The sequence below is a fragment of the Eptatretus burgeri genome, chromosome 4, assembly GCF_056783735.1.
Source record: "Eptatretus burgeri isolate ZD-2024b chromosome 4, Ebu_testis_v1, whole genome shotgun sequence".
NCBI lineage: Eukaryota > Metazoa > Chordata > Myxini > Myxiniformes > Myxinidae > Eptatretus > Eptatretus burgeri.
This window is the reverse complement of record NC_140964.1, coordinates 104,350,707-104,369,290: the sequence shown is the minus strand read 5'-3', so window position 1 is coordinate 104,369,290 and position 18,584 is coordinate 104,350,707. Positions and strand designations below refer to the sequence as shown.

General features: G+C 42.6%; 1 protein-coding gene across 1 annotated transcript in view; it reads right to left on the bottom strand.

Moving 5' to 3' along the window:
• FBXO31 (F-box protein 31) overlaps nt 1-17,711 on the bottom strand; it is a 57,271-nt gene extending 39,560 nt beyond the window's left edge. Inside the window, exons 1-5 of the mRNA XM_085879550.1 lie at nt 17,074-17,711; nt 11,279-11,350; nt 11,042-11,118; nt 10,168-10,335; nt 1,025-1,099 (exon numbers count right to left, since the gene is read on the bottom strand). Coding sequence (XP_085735676.1) covers nt 1,025-1,099; nt 10,168-10,335; nt 11,042-11,118; nt 11,279-11,350; nt 17,074-17,245 — 564 coding nt within the window. The 5' untranslated portion in view covers nt 17,246-17,711. The remainder of the gene's footprint in view (nt 1-1,024; nt 1,100-10,167; nt 10,336-11,041; nt 11,119-11,278; nt 11,351-17,073) is intronic.
• Nucleotides 17,712-18,584: the final 873 nt, after the last annotated feature.

Genomic DNA, 18,584 nt, shown 5'->3' with positions numbered 1-18,584 from the left:
AAATGTAGAAGGTCAGAAAAACCACAAATACGCCCGCAAAAAAACAGGAGTATGTGAAGCACAGAGCCACGAATGTAGAAGCAGGTTATAAAAACCACGAATATGCCCAAGAAAACCTGCGAATATGTGAAAAAAATCTGCAAATACATGAAGCATAGGGCCGTGAATGTAGAAGCAGGTCACGTTTTATGAAACGTGAATTGGCGAGGTCTGTGACTAGCGGAACCGTGAATGTTGAGGTCTGACTGTATTGATAATAAATGCCAAAACAGAAATATATGTTCATAAGAAATGGAAGAGTAAGAATTTGAGACCCAACTCCTGCTCTCGTTGCTATCCACCCCCTGTCCCCAGGAACATGTTCAACAACCCGCATTGTAGGATCCGGCGATATATCAATATACTGGAATTGGAATTCTGAATATACCAGTGTATCAAAAAAACGGCATGAAAAAAATAATTGGTATATCACCAACAAATCAAAGAAAGGTGTTTACAATCTTTAAATACCGTACATTATTTTAAAAGCTTTGATGCACTTGGTTACACCTGGAACAGTGCAACGTATGACCTGAAGACGTACCAGGAAGTACGCACAGTAGTTTTTAACTTTTAACCATCAGCACCCAAGCACCGTACAAGCAATCATGTTTTTTTCTTTGCCTGCATGGCTGTATTTAAAGCAATTGCCAATTGGTTATTTATATGAATTGGGTGTGCTTTGGAAAGCCTGTGCTGATTACCGACATGGCAATCCACGATAGTCAAACTACAGTATATATATACATGTATGTATGTATGTATGTATGTATGTATGTATGTATGTATATATATATATATATATATATATATATATATATATATATATATATATATATATATATATATATATATATGTATGTATAAAAAATTGGTACCTTGGGGTTACTGTGTGATACACCAAATGGTATCTCTGTTCCACAAATGCTTGCTTTTCTGCAATGATGAGTGTAATAATATATCAATACAAATCCATTGACCTCACCTCCTGTCGACCTCCAGACATCCTGTGAAAATCCGTCTGCACGCACTTCGTTGAAAACTCATTATTTGTAGATATCTAAAAGAAAAAAAATCACGTTTTTTCACATCTTTGGTCACTTCAAGTTTTTCTGACTTGCATCTAGCAAGACGATCATAAGTATGTAATTAATTTACTCATTGGAACAGACAATTAAAGCATACGACTTACACTTGATCAAAACAAAAATCCAATTTCATTGCTGTCAGACATTCCTATGAAAAATAATTATAATTAATCGCTTTCATCAATATTCGACTTCTGCTTCTGATTCACAGCCTTCAAACACAGCGATGCTTCGATCCGCTGCTTTCTTCACAAGAGTTATACTGGGTGGTTTGCCAATGCTTTCCTGGCGTTATTTGTCTGAGCTTTATCCTCTTAAATGCTGAGTATCAAGCATGGGAAGCAGCACATATCATTTTTTATAAAGTCTTTGGCATGACTTGGCCAGGGTTTGAACCACTAACCTCCCAACCTCAGAGTGCATGCTCAAACCATTACACCAGAGACTGGTCTTGCAAACCTCGGTGATACCAATTACCCCGCACCAAAGGTGGATGGAGGTTATGCATTCATTGTTGTTTGTTTATCTGCGAGTAGGATATCTCAAAAAGTTATGGACCGGTTTGGATGAAACTTTGTGGGAGTGTGACAAGGCCAAATTGATTAGATCTTGGTGAGGATCTGGATACGGATATGAGAATTTTAAAAGAGATTCGCCACAACCGAGGGATGGGGCCAAAAATGATACATAGCATGATATTTCAAAACGTTGTGGATGGGTTATTAGAAAAGTTGGTGGATGAGTTGATTAGGTGACAAGAACAAGCCAATTTGATTTTGGTTCAGGTCCAGATCCAGATCCAGCCTATCAGTGGGGTACAAAACATAAACTGTTCAGCCTGGCAAAGGTATGTGCTCTACCGAGTGCTGTTCTAGTTGGATTATGTAGTGTCCACCTCTTACATAACTAACATTTATATAATTGCCAAATGATAATCTTCTCTGTTGTCCTTGAGAGTAAACTGCTGCTGTGTGTATTTGTATTTCTGCTTGGTTGGTGGTTCACGTTCTGAGCTCTTTGGTTGTTATTTTTTTTTGTCTTCATGTCTGCTTTCCACCCTTACACTTTCCCCAAAAACTTTATTTAGACAACGTAAACATCTATTTTCTGTGGTGTTTATTGATCACTACCACCAATCATAATTTATTTTTCACATGTATAGTTACTTTCTCCTTTTACCCACTGATATCTTCATCTTCTGCTTACCTTACTCTCTATTTCTTCTCTTAACCCGACCAAATATAATGAAAACTCTCAAATCCGAATTTGTTGGGACCAAATAGTATTCGGATGACAGAATTTTTCAGATTTTCGAATATGAAACTTTTTTTTTGTGAATACGAAGTCAAGGCTCGTGGAAGAGCTATAACACTGCATGGATCAGGATGCAACAGAACAAAAGGAACAGTAGAGGGAGAAAGAGAGAGAGGTGGGGGGTATGACTATCATACTGGTATATTTACCTTACCCATCAACAAAAAAAGAGGGGCCAAAACAGAGGGAGAGTTGGACAAATAAGAGATATGGAGAAGAATGAGGGGTAGGAGAGGACACATCGGCTTTGTGAAGAGGTTGAACTACCACTTAAAGTTTATTTACAACTAGTAAAGGTGTCCGTCTTCGACGGGCATCACTGGCAACATATGGTAAAAGACAGATAGCATGAATGTATTTTAAACAGTATATTATATCATTTTTATCCATTGATTATCATTCAGGTTTTCCACTTTGATGACATTACCACGTAGTTTAGTGACTACACAACGTGTACCATTCGTGAGTTCCAGAGGATCCATAGAGCGCATTAAAATTACAGGGCACCCTACTTTAAAGTGATCCAAAAGGCTGGATCAGTTTCGTATACATATTCATATCTTGTAGATTTTAGCTGGTCAGAAAGTCATGGTTTTGTGAAGAAACTACGGCACATGGAAAGTGCAATTTAGTCAGGTATGAACTCAACCGTTTTCTCCCCAAATGGAGCGTGATTCTATGAGCCAAACTCATCTTAGTGGTCCTCTAAAAAATGGGAAACATTTTTATTTCTTTTTTGTGCATTAATTCCTCCCATTTTGCAAATGGAGAACATGAACTGTTTAACTACCATAATCATCAAAACGAATTTTGAGGAGCCTCTTAAGGAAGACAATAATATCATTACTATATATGTCAAAGCTTGTTTCATTTCATGCAGTAACAAAAATCTGATGGTGGAACAAAGAAAGGGGCATGCCGAAATATTAATATAGATAACTACCATAATCATGAAAACGAATTTTGAGGAGACTCTTAAGGAAGACAATAATATCATTACGATATATATATATATATATATATATATATATATATATATATATATATATATATATATATATATATATATGTCAAAGCTTGTTTCATTTCATGCAGTAACAAAAATCTGATGGTGGAACAAAGAAAGGGGCATGCCGAAATATTAATATAGATTAACTACCATAATCATGAAAACAAATTTTGAGGAGCCTCTTAAGGAAGACAATAATATCATTACTATATAAGTCAAAGCTTGTTTCATTTCATGCAGTAACAAAAATCTGATGGTGGAACAAAGAAAGGGGCATGCCGAAATATTAATATAGATTAACTACCATAATGATGAAAACAAATTTTGAGGAGCCTCTTAAGGAAGAAAATAATATCATTACTATATATATATATATGTCAAAGCTTGTTTCATTTCATGCAGTAACAAAAATCTGATGGTGGAACAAAAAAAGGGGTGTGCCGAAATATTAATATAGATGCTTTGTTGCCCTCTTAAACATTTCCTGAGGACTAATATATTTCATGAAGTTTGCTTTCTCCTTCATTAGTTTATTATGGGTAAGGTAAATATTCATTACTTCTTGTTGAGAGATCAAATTCATACCCTGCAAGAAGCTTATATATTGTTCTCCAAGATTTATTCACTCAATGGTCATCTTCTGGTTTTCTTCATGGTCACTTTCACTGTCGTCATTATTTTCTTCATTGGGGTTAATAACCATGTCAACAATCTCTACATCTGTCATCTGGCAGACCACAAGTACTTCATTGATGCACTTCATCCACTTCATGATGTCATCTTCATGGAAGTCCTTGGCCACTTCAATGTTCATACCCTTTGCATAATGCACCAATTCTGCTGCGTCAACCTTCTCACTTGAAAGTTTAAGACTTTCAGTCTACAGGTTGCTCAGTATCATCTAACATGATAAGTAGGCATAAGTTATGCCATGCATTTTTGAATGTTGGTTGTATCACTGAGTCCCATGCACGTGCAACTGCCCAAATACAGCTCTTGATGGTGAACTCCTTGAATGTGGCTATCGCACCAGCAAATTAATCGGTATTAAGCAGATGACACATTATTTATTTATTTTATTTTAATAATTTTCTGGAAATTTGAATTTTGTTTGGATTTTGGTATATTTTGAATTTGAGTTTTCAATGAACAATAAACCCTCAAATATCACGGGTGTTGACCAATCGCGTGCAACCTATTGCATTCCAATTTAGTTATCGCGGTATTTCATTTTGGCCAATCATGGTTTTTGAGCTGAGATGAGTCATTGCTTGCATCCGTGCTTAAGATTACCTCCCTCCCATAATGAGCCTTTTGTTGTTTCTTGTGCACTCTTAATTCTAGTATTCAGAGCAGCATATGGGAACGAAGCTAAGCTTAATAATGAATTGTCATCGAACAGGAAATGACATACGGAGAACCTGCAATACTCAATCTACTCAATCTAGTAGACACACAACAGTTAATAATGGCGCCGAAATGTAAAACGATGGACAAAATTGGTTGTGCCAAAAGGCAAAGGAAAGATTATGACATTGTGCAAAAAAATTGAGTTCTTAGGTGGGAAAGAGGTCAAAGTGTTGCATCTGTGGGCTGCCATTATGGGATCAATGAATCGACTCTGCGGTAAAAGCGAGTCAAATATCCGTGCAAGTGTTCCCGCTGCGCAAAGCGCAAATATCTCATTCCAGTCCTGTGATCCTTTTATTGTGAAAGGGTGGAAAAAGTGATTAATGTTTGTATTGAGGACCAAACAAACAAAAAAAATCCTTTGAGTGCACTGGTGTATGGGAGAAACCATTGTGGATTTACCCCTCTGAATGGACCGGTGAAATGAGAGAAATCACTGCAGATTTACCAACTGTTCCACGAGGCACCCGGGGCCAAAGGCTCCGGTTCAACCATGGCAGACCATGATGCTGCGAAAAACTATCAACCACAGCTCATGTAACTAATCCAGGTGAAGGGACTTATGCCGGAGCAGGTTTTTAATGCCAAAGAGACGGGATTATTTTGAAAGAGGATACCATTTCATACTTACCCATAGCAGGAAAGCTCTGCTCTGGGGTTCAAGGTGGCTTTGGATCATCTTTACCCTTCTTCTATGTGGCAATGCAGCAGGTGACTATGTTGTGCTCCCGATGATCCAACAGTCATCGCAAGTTCTACATCCACATCTTTCTAACCTCCATCCTCCCCCTCTATCATCATCATCATCATCATCATCATCATCATCCTGAGCCAACTCTTGTGTTTTCTATTTATGACAGAATAGATAATAAGTTTACCTTCACCCACCTCACTGTTTTGTAAAAATCACCTCGCTGTTTTGTAATAAATTTAAAAGGTAAAAGTCTTGTGTTTTGTTTATTTCAAACCCTATTTATTTTATTTACATGTTTATTATCTTGCCAAAACGAAGTTTTTGCAAGATATGTTAGTCAGCTTGTATGTTTTTTTTTTGTTTGTTTGTCTGTAATCACGTATAAAAAAATTCTGCAGAGCACAGTTATCATTGGAAATTTTTGTAACTTCGCATATCAGAGGCCTCTAGAGGTCCCTTCAGCGCATAAAATTTTGAAGGTCAAGGTCACTGTCGCAAATCAGGGGAGTCGACGAAACCCTTATTTTTTGAGTAATTTTGATCGGATCGTCTTCAAACTTCATGCGAATATAGTTCATGGTCTGGCGCTCAGCTGATAAATTTTTGGTGGCGATTGGCCTTGACCTTCATATGTATTTTTTTTTTGTCTCTAATCACGTATAAATCACTCTGCAGAGCACAGTTATCATTGGAAATTTTTGTAACTTCGCATATCAGAGGCCTATAGAGGTCCCTTTCAGAGCATAAAATTTTGAAGGTCAAGGTCAAGGTCACTGTCGCAAATCAGGGGAGTCGACGAAACCCTTATTTTTTGAGTAATTTTGATCAGATCGTCTTCAAACTTCATGGGAATATAGTTCATGGTCTGGCGCTCAGCTGATTAATTTTTCGTGGCAATTGGCCTTGACCTTCATGGTTAGCACCTAAGGTCAAACATATTTGACCCCAAGGTCAAATTTTCAAGTTTTAGGAACCATATCGTGTAGTACCTCAGATTGAACACCTCGATGAGTGCTTTCTAGATATGTCAAGCTTGAGACATTATGACGTCATTTGGTGACGTTATGAGGCAAATGCATATTTTTCATGGTTACTCTGTCGAACGATTCTCATCGGAATCTCTCGTAGGCAGATATTCCTCAAGGAGTCGCTCCTGGTGGATAGCAGCTCTGTTCATCTCAGTGTGACCTTAAAGAAGTCACACGTGGTCACCTTTTGGCAAGATACGGGTCACTCTGCGGGTGACATTGGTTTATTTATTTTTTTCAATGTTAACATCCTTTATATCTATTTTACGTGTTTATTAGGGTATCCAGTTTATCAACTGGATAATTAGGGTATCCAGTTTATCAACTGGATAACCTATTGTTATTGTTCTATTTATTTATTATTATTCTTCCGCCGGCAATTTGTGGGCTATTTCGCTTTAAAAATCTTTTTCTCAGCAACGGTAAGTCCGATCGACACAATTTTCACCATAGTATGTATGTTTTTTGATAGCAAACTTAATTGGTAATTGTGACGTCATAGGTCACGTGGTACGGGCGCCATGTTGAAAAAAACCGATAAAGTTTGGACCTCTGTATCTCTGAAACAGTGCAATGGAAAAATTTTTCGCTTCATACATTTGAATAAGCTCCTCATGGGGAAAACGGGTGATTTTTCCTGACGACATCGGTCAAGAGGTGTGCCGGTCAAAATTCGTTAGATACAACGCTGCATAGGAAAAATTTGAAATTTCTTGAGCCTCATCTGCACAACTGACCGTAGAAAAAATATATTATGACGTCATAGGTCACTTGGTTCGGCAGCCATCTTGTTTTGAATTAAAAAAAAAAATCTTCTTCTGCAGAACGGCCAGACAGATTGAGGCGAAACTTTACACACACATTCCCCATGAGGTCTTTTCAAGTTTGTTAATTTCTTATTGATCGGTCATACGGTTTGGCGCCATCTTGAATTTACCCTAAACCTTCAAACATCTTCTCCAGAACAGCTCGTCAGATCAAGAGGAAACTTCACAAACGTATTGCCCACGAGTAGGGAATATGTTTGTTAATTTCTAATTGATAGGTCACATGGTTTGGCAGCCATGTTAGATTCAAGAAAAAATATTAAATAATGTTTTCTCTGGAATCACATAACCTATGGAAGTGAAAATTTGCAACCATCATCCTCCATGATATCTGGAGGATGAATTCATAGTAAAAATTATGACATCACAAGTCACAGGGTTTGGCGGCCATCTTGGATAGAAAAACGCACCTTATCCGATTAACACGAAACTTCACGAACGTATTCCACTACGGGATTGGAGGCAGGATGCAAACTTATGATGTCATAGGTCATATGGTTCGTCAGCCATCTTGGATTGAAAATTAATAAATTTAAAAAATCTTCTTCTCCAGAACGGCCAGACAGATTGGGGCAAAAATTCACGTACACTTTCCCCAAGACATCCTTTCACAAGTTTGCTAATTTCTAATTGATAGGTCACACGGTTTGGCGGCCATGTTGAATTTACCCTAAAACCTTCAAACAACTTCTCCAGAACGGCCGGTCCGATCAAGGGGAAACTTCACATACGTATTGCACAGGAGTAGGGAATATAAGTTTGTTAATTTCTAATTGATAGGTCACATGGTTTGGCAGCCATGCTGGATTCAAGAACAATATTAAATATTGTTTTCTCTGGAACCACTTATCCTATCGACGCAAAACTTTGCGACCATCATTTAAGTCTCACGTCGTATCAAAGGCGTCGTATATGGGTACCCGGTCATTACTGCCAGCAGTTGTAAAGTGGCAGTTTTGCGTCTCTCTGTATGCGTCTCTTTGGACATCTCTCTGGCTGTCATCAGAGAACCACCTCACCGCCGTCGAGTCTGGCATTTCACTCAAGCCGACTGGCAGGGTCTCCGAGCAGCCATCAAAATTACAGACTGGTCTCCTATCACTACTTTCTCAAACATCAACTCATCCTGGGAATTCTTTCAAAGAAACTTGCTCTCCCTCATGCACAGATTTATCCCCTCTCGTGTTCAGTTGTCCTACCCTTCCTCCCACCCTTGGTTTACTGAAGCTTGTGGCAAGGCAGTTGTCCTGAAACAACTTGCCTTTGCCTCATGGAAAGCAAACCCAACTGAGGGCAATCTCAGTTCTTTCCACAAAGCTCGGAACAAGTGTGTATCTACCCTCAGGAGAGCCAGAAAACAACATCTTTCTCATCTCAAGTCTGAACTCTCAAACCTCTCTCCCTCTTCAAAATCCTGGTGGCGTTTAATCAAATCTGTTTCTGGTGTATGTTCCCCCTCCATCCCCTCCCTTACCTCAAATGGCCGCACTGCTGATTCCACACGTGATAAAGCTGAATGTCTAAACTCGGTGTTTGCAGCTAAATCTTGTGTCCTAAACCCATCACTATCTCTACCCACTTTACCCAGTCGCACCCAACTGTCCCTGGACTCTGTATCTTTTAATTCTGACAAAGTGGAGAGCTTGCTTTCAAACCTCGAGTCAGATTCTGCAACCGGTCCAGACGGCATCAGCCCACGTGTCCTCAAAGACTGCTCTTCTGCTCTTGCTCACCCTGTCTCTGTTCTATTCACCCTCTCATTTGCCCAAGGTCATCTGCCATCTGCTTGGAAAACTGCTAACATCACTGCCCTGCATAAAAAAGGTGCAAAAACAGATCCCTGCAACTACAGACCAATCAGCCTTCTCCCAATCACCAGCAAGGTTATGGAATCCATCATCGCTTCAGACATGAAATCCTTCCTCTTCTCCAATGGCTTGATTTCCAATCATCAATTTGGTTTCAGACAAGGTCACTCTACCCTGGATATGCTGCTTCTGCTCTCCCATCAATGGATGGAGGTCCTCAATGCCAGACAGGAAATCCGAGCCGTATCCCTGGACATATCACGTGCTTTTGACACAGTCTGGCACCTTGCACTACTCACCAAACTCTCTTCCCATGGTATTCAAGGCCATCTCCACTCATGGCTCGCAGACTTCCTCTCCTGTCGCAGTCAACGTGTGGCCCGAAATGGAGTTCTTTCATCCCCTCTTCCTGTGCAGGCTGGAGTTCCTCAAGGTAGCGTTCTGGGCCCTGTTCTTTTTCTGGTTTTCATCAATGATGTCACCGACTCTGGAAAATTCTCTATTTCTCTTTGCCGACGACTCCACCCTCTGCCGTACCATCTGTCATCCCTCAGACCGGCAAGCAGCAGCTTCTTCGCTCACTGCAGATCTGGATAAAATCACAAACTGGTCCAACACGTGGAACATGTCTTTCAATCCAGACAAATCTCACACTCTCACTAGGGTTTGAGGTTATTATCTCACTGCTATTTGAGGGTTTACTGTACAGTATATCAATTTAAAAATAAAATGCCACATTTAAAAACTTTTGTGTAGTTAATTACGTTATCTACTGCATTAAAACTTAGAGAAGCCTTATGGCCTCCCTTTCCTTGTTACCATCCCCAAGTCTGTTCATCCATTTCCAATTAATATTCTGCTCTTCCATGAGCCTCGACACCAGTTTTTTTTAAACTTCACAAAATGGCTTCTAAAAGAAGTAGGTAATTACAATTTCTCCACAGCAGTACCTGGATGTGGGCCATGTGTGGCCCATTGTGCCCGTACATGCAGTGCACCTGTGTTGTGCCCAGTGCACCAAGGCTGATGCGAAACAACGGTTTACGACGCATCGGTTCAGACACCCGGGGATCTCGAGGAGGCATATACATCCAGCCAAGAATCCAGTAACCCTCCACCTGCAGGATGGCACAAGCCAGTACAGCCTTCATCTTAGACTCATCACCTGCTGATCCAAGAGACCACAATGAATAAGTAGGAATTGCTTGCCAGCCAGCTCCAATCTATTTGTGGATAGTTGAGTTGGGGTTAACTCCACAAGAGAAGCATTACTGTGAGGGTACAATTTCCTCTTAATGTATTTGCAGTAAACTTTTTCCCATCTTGCATCGATTTTCTTTTCTTTTCTAAAACTACAATTAAAAAAGCAGTTTCCAAACAGCCAATTCTCCCAAAAATGAAGCATGCCAATTTCCAAACAACCTGGTGTTGGCTTAACGGTCAAGTTTGCTGTCTTAAGATCCTAGGATCTTGAGTTTGAGCCCCTGTATTCCATTAAATGACACCAGGTGGGTTGACTCAGCCTGTCTTCCTTCCAAGGTCTGCAAAATGAGTACCAGCTTACTGAAAACATGGGGCACTGCATCAGTGGCACAGTTGTGCTTCCAGCAATGATGCAACCAGCAGCCACAGGTTGCATACAAAATAATAGTAATTTCCAAGCAATTGTTAACAAAAACTATTTGAAGACCCACACCTATCAATTTCATAGGCAAACAAACCAGCATGATTAATAAAGTGTAACAAACAATGGAGTGAAAATTACTTCAATGCAGTATGACTGTGCACAAAATAATGAATAGCATAGCATGAGCAATAACTCACCACCACGTTGAGGAGCCCTCCATATGGGCCTATCAGCGGCTGCCAGAGACCCAAAATTTGTTTATAGGGATAAAGTACTGGCAACAACAAGGAAGGACATGGCCACTTGAGTGTATTCAAAGTCCCAATTAATGCAAATACATTGAAGAATGATGTGAGAAAAAGATTACAATATGAGGACAACCACCCAGTGTTCAAAGTACATTGGTGCATGCAGAATGCATTTTGTGTACTTACAGTTTGTATACAGCTCCCGGAAGCAGACACCAGCATCCACCATGCTCTGCTTGGCTACCCAGACACGATACTCTAGAACCAAACACAACGGCACAATGTTAACATAACGATGACCTCATGCACCTATTCTCTACCTCTCTCATGTACCGTACTCATCATAGAGCGTCGGTGCTGCCAAAGCAGCTTCCTGAGCAAGATTATACTGGGTGGTTTATCACTGCCTTTCCAGTGGTAGAAAGGGCACACATTTGTAATTTGTTCAGGGTGCTGGTGATAACTCCCCAACTCTTTGCAAAGGCCAAGGCTCGCCTCTTGGTGAAGGACATCGTGGGGTCTTTAACACCCACCGACTAATGCCGGCAGATGGGATGCCCATTTTAGCGTTTATCCGAGGGCTGACACACACATTGACGAGTCATCCTGCCTGTAAAACACTGGGATGACAGCTTATCGCTGGGTCGGGATTCAAACCCAGGCTCGACAGCTTAGAGGCGAGTGTGCATACCTCGAGGCCACCCTGCCACTCCCATGCACCTTTTAGGGCCATACATTTATGACAACAGTAAAAATGGAGGAGTTTTGCCATGAACCCCTCCTTTTGCCTTTTACCCTCCTTTTCGTTATTTGGATTAGGCATGGGGAACATCAGGCCCACGTACCAGATCCGTCCCGTGTGGTCATATTTTCATCAGTATTTTATGTGGCTACTATCACTGAATTAGACAATAACTTAATTATAGCAACAACAAATATTCCACCCAACGTGGCCACTTTCGTCAAAAAGAAGCACTCTCAGAAGTTACGTGAGGTAAATGACTTTAAAATTGCTATTAGTATTATGACAAAGGAAATTAAATACCGTCGGACCCTGACATTCGCAGTTCGTTCAATCCAGTATTTGCAGACCGCGCATATTCATCATTCATAAAATGTGGCCTGCTTTTACAGTTGTGGCCCTGTGCCTCACATATTCGCAGTTTTTTCGCGTTTTATTTTTGTAGGCGTATTCACAATTTTCTTGCGGGTGTTTTGGTGATTTTCAACAGGATTTATGATTTTCCCTAATGAATCACGAACCACGGTGAACCGATCCCCCTTTTTCCCCATTGAAACAATGCCCCAACATTCACAGTAATTTTCAGGAACGTATCCCCCATGAATGTCGGGGTCTGACAATACATTTCCTACGTTACTTTTGTTTATTTTTCATCAAGAATCAAGATGTTTTGTTATGTCACCATCATTCATATCTCTGCTGCAAAATAGTCAGAATGATTAGTTACAATACTTATCGGCATATGTGTTGTTTAAATTACTCACACATCACTATGCATATAACTGGCCCGCAGCAGGTTTAACAAGAGCGAAATGGATGGCACACCATCACAAATCTCAATGATTCCCACCAAAACCAAAGTTGAAAGAGGGCAAAAAGTTCCATCAGGAATAACGCAATACCAAATATGGAGTCAAATTTTTTTTCCTCCTTTTTGATCCCTGTGACCCTCAAGTCCCCACCCCTGGGGCATTAACCGGTCAAATCCAAAAAAGAATTGTTACATATTTCTGAGGATGGAAGATGGACCGATATGCTGAGAATGGAGCCGCCAGGGAGGAGGAGAAGAGGAAGGCCAAAGAAGAGGTTTATGGATGCGGTGAGGGCGGACATGTGGGTGGTCGGAGTGTCAATGGAAGATGTGGAGGATAGAGCGAAATGGAGACGGATGATCCGCTGTGGTGACCCCGAACGGGAGCAGCCGAAAGAATAAGATTCACACCTGGTGTTGGTGCAGTGGTTAGGGCAGCGGCTTGGGACACAAAAGGTCGTGAGTTCAAGCCCCGTTGGGCCACTGAATTAATATACACCAGGGGGTTGACTCAGCCTGTCATCCTTCTGAGGTCGGCGAAATGAGTACCAGTGCACTGGGCCCGGTGTATGCACTGGTTAGAATAGGTGTACCATATCCCTGTGTGTCGTTTGAGGTGACCATGGTTGCGACAGGCAGGGCATCCGGCGTAAAAACCGATGCCAAATCATTATGTGGACGATAAAACGGATTTCCATATCGGATCGGTTGAGGCCCGGGTTACCAACGACCGCCACCGGTACCGTTGGTCAGCAGGGTACCGGTGGAAATTGTGCTACTGCTGGGCAAAGGAGGAGAAGGAGCCGGGGAAGGCGGGTCCAGAGGCAGTGGGAGAGGGGGAAGGGTAGAAGTGTGGAGGTGAGAGTTGGAACTCTGAATGTTAGGACTATGACTGGCAAAGGGCAAGAGTTGGCAGATATGATGGAGAGAAGAAAGGTGGACATACTGTGTGTGCAAGAGACCAAGTGGATGGGGAGTAAGGGTAGGAGCATTGGAGGTGGTTTCAAACTGTTCTACCATGGTGTGGATGGGAGGAGAAATGGTGTCGGGGTAATCCTGAAGGAAGATTATGTCAAGAGGGTATTGGAGGTGAGCAGAGTGTCGGACCGAGTGATGAGTGTGAAGTTGGAAATTGAAGGGGTGATGATGAATGTCATCAGTGCATATGCCCCACATATGGGGTGTGAGATGGAATATAAAGAAGATTTCTGGAGTGAGTTAGATGAAGTGGTGGAGAGTGTATCCAAGGATGAAAGAGTGGTGATTGGAGCAGATTTCAATGGGCATGTTGGGGAAGGGAATAAAGAGGATGAGGAGGTGATGGGTAGGAACGGTCTCTACGAGAGGAATGTGGAAGGGCAAATGGTGGTAGATTTTGCAAAAAGAATGGAAATGGCAGTGGTAAATACGTATTTCAAGAAGGAGGAACACAGGGTGACGTACAAGAGTGGAGGAAAGTGCACACAGGCGGATTACATCTTAAGCAGGAGATGCAACCTGAAAGAGATTAGAGACTGTAAGGTGGTGGCAGGGGAGAGTGTAGCTCGGCAGCATCGATTGGTGGTCTGTAGGATGATTTTGGAGGTGAGGTTGAGGAAGAGAGTGAGGGCTGAACCAAGGACCAGATGGTGGAAGCTGAAGGAGGAAGACTGTTGCGTGGAATTTAGGGAAGAGGTGAGACAGGTGTTCGATGGAGGTAAAGAGGGGTGGGATGATTGGGCAACTACAGCAGAAGTGGTGAGGGAGATAGCTAGGAAGGTACTTGGTGTGACATCTGGACAGAGGAAGGAAGATAAGGAGACTTGGTGGTGGAACGAGGAAGTACAGGAAAGTATAAGGAAGAAGGGGTTGGCGAAAAAGAAGTGGGATAGTCAGAGAGATGAAGAAAGTAGGCAAGAGTACAAGGAGTGGCGGCACAAGGCAAAGAGAGAGGTGGCAAAGGCCAAGAAAAAGGCATATGATGAGCTGTATGAGAAGTTGGATACAAAAGAAGGGGAAAAGGATTTGTACCGATTGGCAAGACAGAGGGACCGAGCCGGGAAGGATGTGCTTGCTGCAGGTTAGGGTGATAAAAGATGCAAATGGGAATGTGCTGACAAGCAAGGAGAGTGTGTTGAGAAGGTGGATGGAGTACTTTGAGGAGCTGATGAATGAAGAAAATGAAAGAGAGAGAAGGTTGGAAGAGGTGGAGATAGTGAATCTGGAAGTGGGGTGGATCAGTAAGGATGAAGTGAGGACTGCTATGAAGAGGATGAAGAGTGGAAAGGCAGTTGGTCCAGATGATATACCAGTGTAGACATGGAAGTGTTTAGGAGAGATGGCAATGGGGTTGTTAACCAGATTGTATTATAAAATCTTGGAAAGTGAGAGGATGCCGGAGGAGTGGAGATTAAGTGTACTGGTTCCGATTTTCAAGAACAAGGGTGATGTGCAGAGCTGTGGAAATTACAGAGGGATAAAGTTGTTAAGCCACACCATGAAGCTGTGGGAAAGAGTTGTGGAAGCTAGGTTGAGAGGAGAGGTGATGATTTGTGAGGAGCAATATGGGTTTATGCCAGGAAAGAGCATCACTGATGCGATGTTTGCTTTGAGAATGTTGATGGAGAAGTATAGGGAAGGCCAGAAGGAGTTACATTGTGCGTTTGTGGATTTAGAGAAAGCTTATGATAGGGTGCCAAGAGGGGAGCTGTGGTATTGTATGAGGAAGTCGGGAGTGGTAGAGAAGTATGCCAGGATGGTGCAGGATATGTATGAGGACAGTGTGACAGCGGTGAGGTGTGCGGTAGGAATGATGGACCGGTTTAAGGTAAAGTGGGATTGCACCAAGGATCGACTCTGAGCCCTTTCCTGTTTGCAATGGTGATGGACAGGTTGACGGACGAGATCAGACTGCAGTCTCCATGGACTATGATGTTCGCGGAGACATCATGATCTATAGGGAGAGTAGGGAGCAGGCTTAGGCGACCCTCGAGAGGTGGAGGTAGGCACTGGAGAGAAGGGGAATGATAATCAGTAGGAGTAAGATGGAGTACATGTGCGTAAATGAGAGGGAGGGTGGTGGTATGGTGCGGTTGCACGGGGTTTTGAGGTGGGGAAGGTGGATGGGTTTAAATACTTGGGATCAACTGTCCAAAGTAACGGAGAGTGTGGTAGAGAAGTGAAAAAAGAGAGTGCAGACAGGATGGAGTAGGTGGAGAAGAGTTGCAGGAGTGATTCGTAACAGAACGGTAGCTGCAAGAGTGAAGGGGAAAGTATACAAGACGGTAGTGAGACCAGCTATGTTGTATGGTTTGGAGGCGGTGGCACCAACAAAAAGACAGGAAGCGGAGCTGGAGGTGGCAGAGTTAAAGATGCTGCGATTCTCCTTGGGAGTGTCGAGGATGGACAGGATAAGGAATGAGTATATTAGAGGGACAGGCGCAGGTAGGACGGTTTGGAGACAAAGTGAGAGAGGCGAGATTGAGATGGTTTGGACATGTGCACAGGAGGGAAGCGGAGTATATCGGGAGAAGGATGCTGAGGATGGAGCCGCCAGGCAGGAGGAGAAGAGGAAGGCCAAAGAAGAGGTTTATGGATGCGGTGAGGGCAGACATGCGGGTGGTTGGAGTGTCAATGGAAGATGTGGAGGATAGAGGGAAATGGAGACGGATGATCAGCTGTGGCGACCCCTAACGGGAGCAGCCGAAAGAAGAAGAAGATTCATAATTTTCTTGCGGGCGTTTTGGTTATTTTTCACAGGATTTTTGATTTTCCCTCATGAATCACGAACCACGGGGAACCGATCCCTCTTTTCCCCATTGAAACTGCCCCAACATTCACAGTAATTTTCAGGAACGTATCCCCCGCGAATGTCAGGGTCTGACAGTTCATTTCCTACGTTACTTTTGTTTATTTTCCATCAAGAATCAAGATGTTTTGTTATGTCACCATCATTCATATGTCTGCTGTAAAATAATCAGAATGATTAGTTACAATACTTATCTGCATATGTGTTGTTTAAATTACTCACACATCACTATGCATATAACTGGCCCGCAGCAAGTTTTACAAGAGCGAAATGGATGGCAAGTCATCGCAAATCCCCATGATTCCCACCAAAACCAAAGTTGAAAGAGGGCAAAAAGTTCCATCAGGAATAACCCAATACCAAATATGGAGTCAAAAAATTTTTCCTCCTTTTTGATCCCTGTGACCCCCAAGTCGCAGCAGAAGCAGAGTCCGCTCTACCGCTAACGGCAGCCGCAATCACAAATAGTATTTGAATAATGATAAAATCCTTACTCACTTCGGCCCGTTACACTTGCCAAATAAATGTGAGGTAATTCTCATTTGGCGTCAGTCCTCCAATGTTTCCTCAACGACGTTAATGAACAACAACAACAACAACAAAACGTCGAATCTACATGAAGGAGATCCGACATTGCCTACCTGCCCTGCAACGATGTCTCCACACGGAGTCCAAGGAAGCCGCAGCTCGGAGAAGGCGGCAAGTACAGGCGACGACGGCGACGCTCGGCCCGGGTAGCTCGCACAAGATACGAGACAATAACTCCGGGGGCAATTGCAGAAAGGAAGAGCTATCTCCCTGGTCGGTCGCCATGGTGTCTCCGAGCTTCACTTTCCCTTGTCCGAGCAGTTTCGGTTCAGATTAAACGATTAAACGAGATTAAACGAGCCACTGTATCTCCAGGCACTTACAATCAGCTCCGCATCCGGTTTCAAAATGACGTCACGCAATTGGCTTTATTTTGGCCCCAGAGGGATTCTTCTTTAAAAATGGAAGGGGGTCTTACATTCTGAGGGGACGTTCGTTATTAGCTACCATACCAGTTTTTACTGCGAGCGTTCACTTTGTGATCCTATAGTACTTTTGGATGAACACTCTTTTATATGAGCCTACATTCGTCATCTGAGCTTTGCATGACAGCCATATATTTATTACCTACGCACTATATGTGGGAAACTTCAAACCACTGCACATCTTCCTCACACTCCCAAACATGTTACGAGCATGCCTGATCTTCCCTCTCTTACTCCCACCTCGTCTTCACTTCATCTCCCCTCGTCCTTTCATCCAGTCATCGTCACTTTCTCGATTTTAATGATACGTCGTGACACGCCGCCGATGCCTATGTAATAAATACACGACCTGGAGCGACACGCCCCGGATTATGCAAATTATACAACGCAGCAGGCAGGTTCGACGTCCTCTTATAATAGCGAACGAAGTGAAGCTTAATAATTAACGCGTGGACGTGAGAGAATAGGATACAACAACAACAATACCCCTGGCTATTTGGAATCCGTGTCGTCAGCTATGACCTTTTGCTTCCGGTTGTTGTTAAACGCTGTGCGGTGTATAAACACGATTGGGTTTTATTTCTATCTTGTGAATATTACTTAACGCGTGCACATGAGAGAATAGGAAACAACAAAAACAACACAATACCCTGCCAATTGTGAATCCGTGTCGTTGGCTATGACCATTTTGCTTCCGTTTTTGTTTTGTTTCTGTTTTTTTATTTTTTCTTTCCTCTTTTTGTCATGGGGAATGATGCATGCCGGGAGACAAAGGCATCGTCGGAGACATGAAAGGTCAGGTCAGGTATGGGAGCATGTGCCAGAACAGCGCGTCGCTGCGTCCACTTTCCGCCGGTACTCCAGGGGCCTCCGTCTGGCCATCCCCCAGGCAGATGCCAGGCCCATCCCCATCTCCTTGAGATGATGGTCAACCTGCTGCAACCATGAGGCACGTGGTCGGCCCACTGGCCTCCTCCACTCATGAGACTCCCTCGCTGAGAGAATCTGGTGAGCAGGATCAGCGTCAGGAAAACGAGCCACATGTCCATACAGCCGCAACTGACGCTCACGGACTATGCAGGTAACAAATCTCATCCGAGTCTCTCTCAGCAACCGCTCGTTGGACACAAAATCCGACC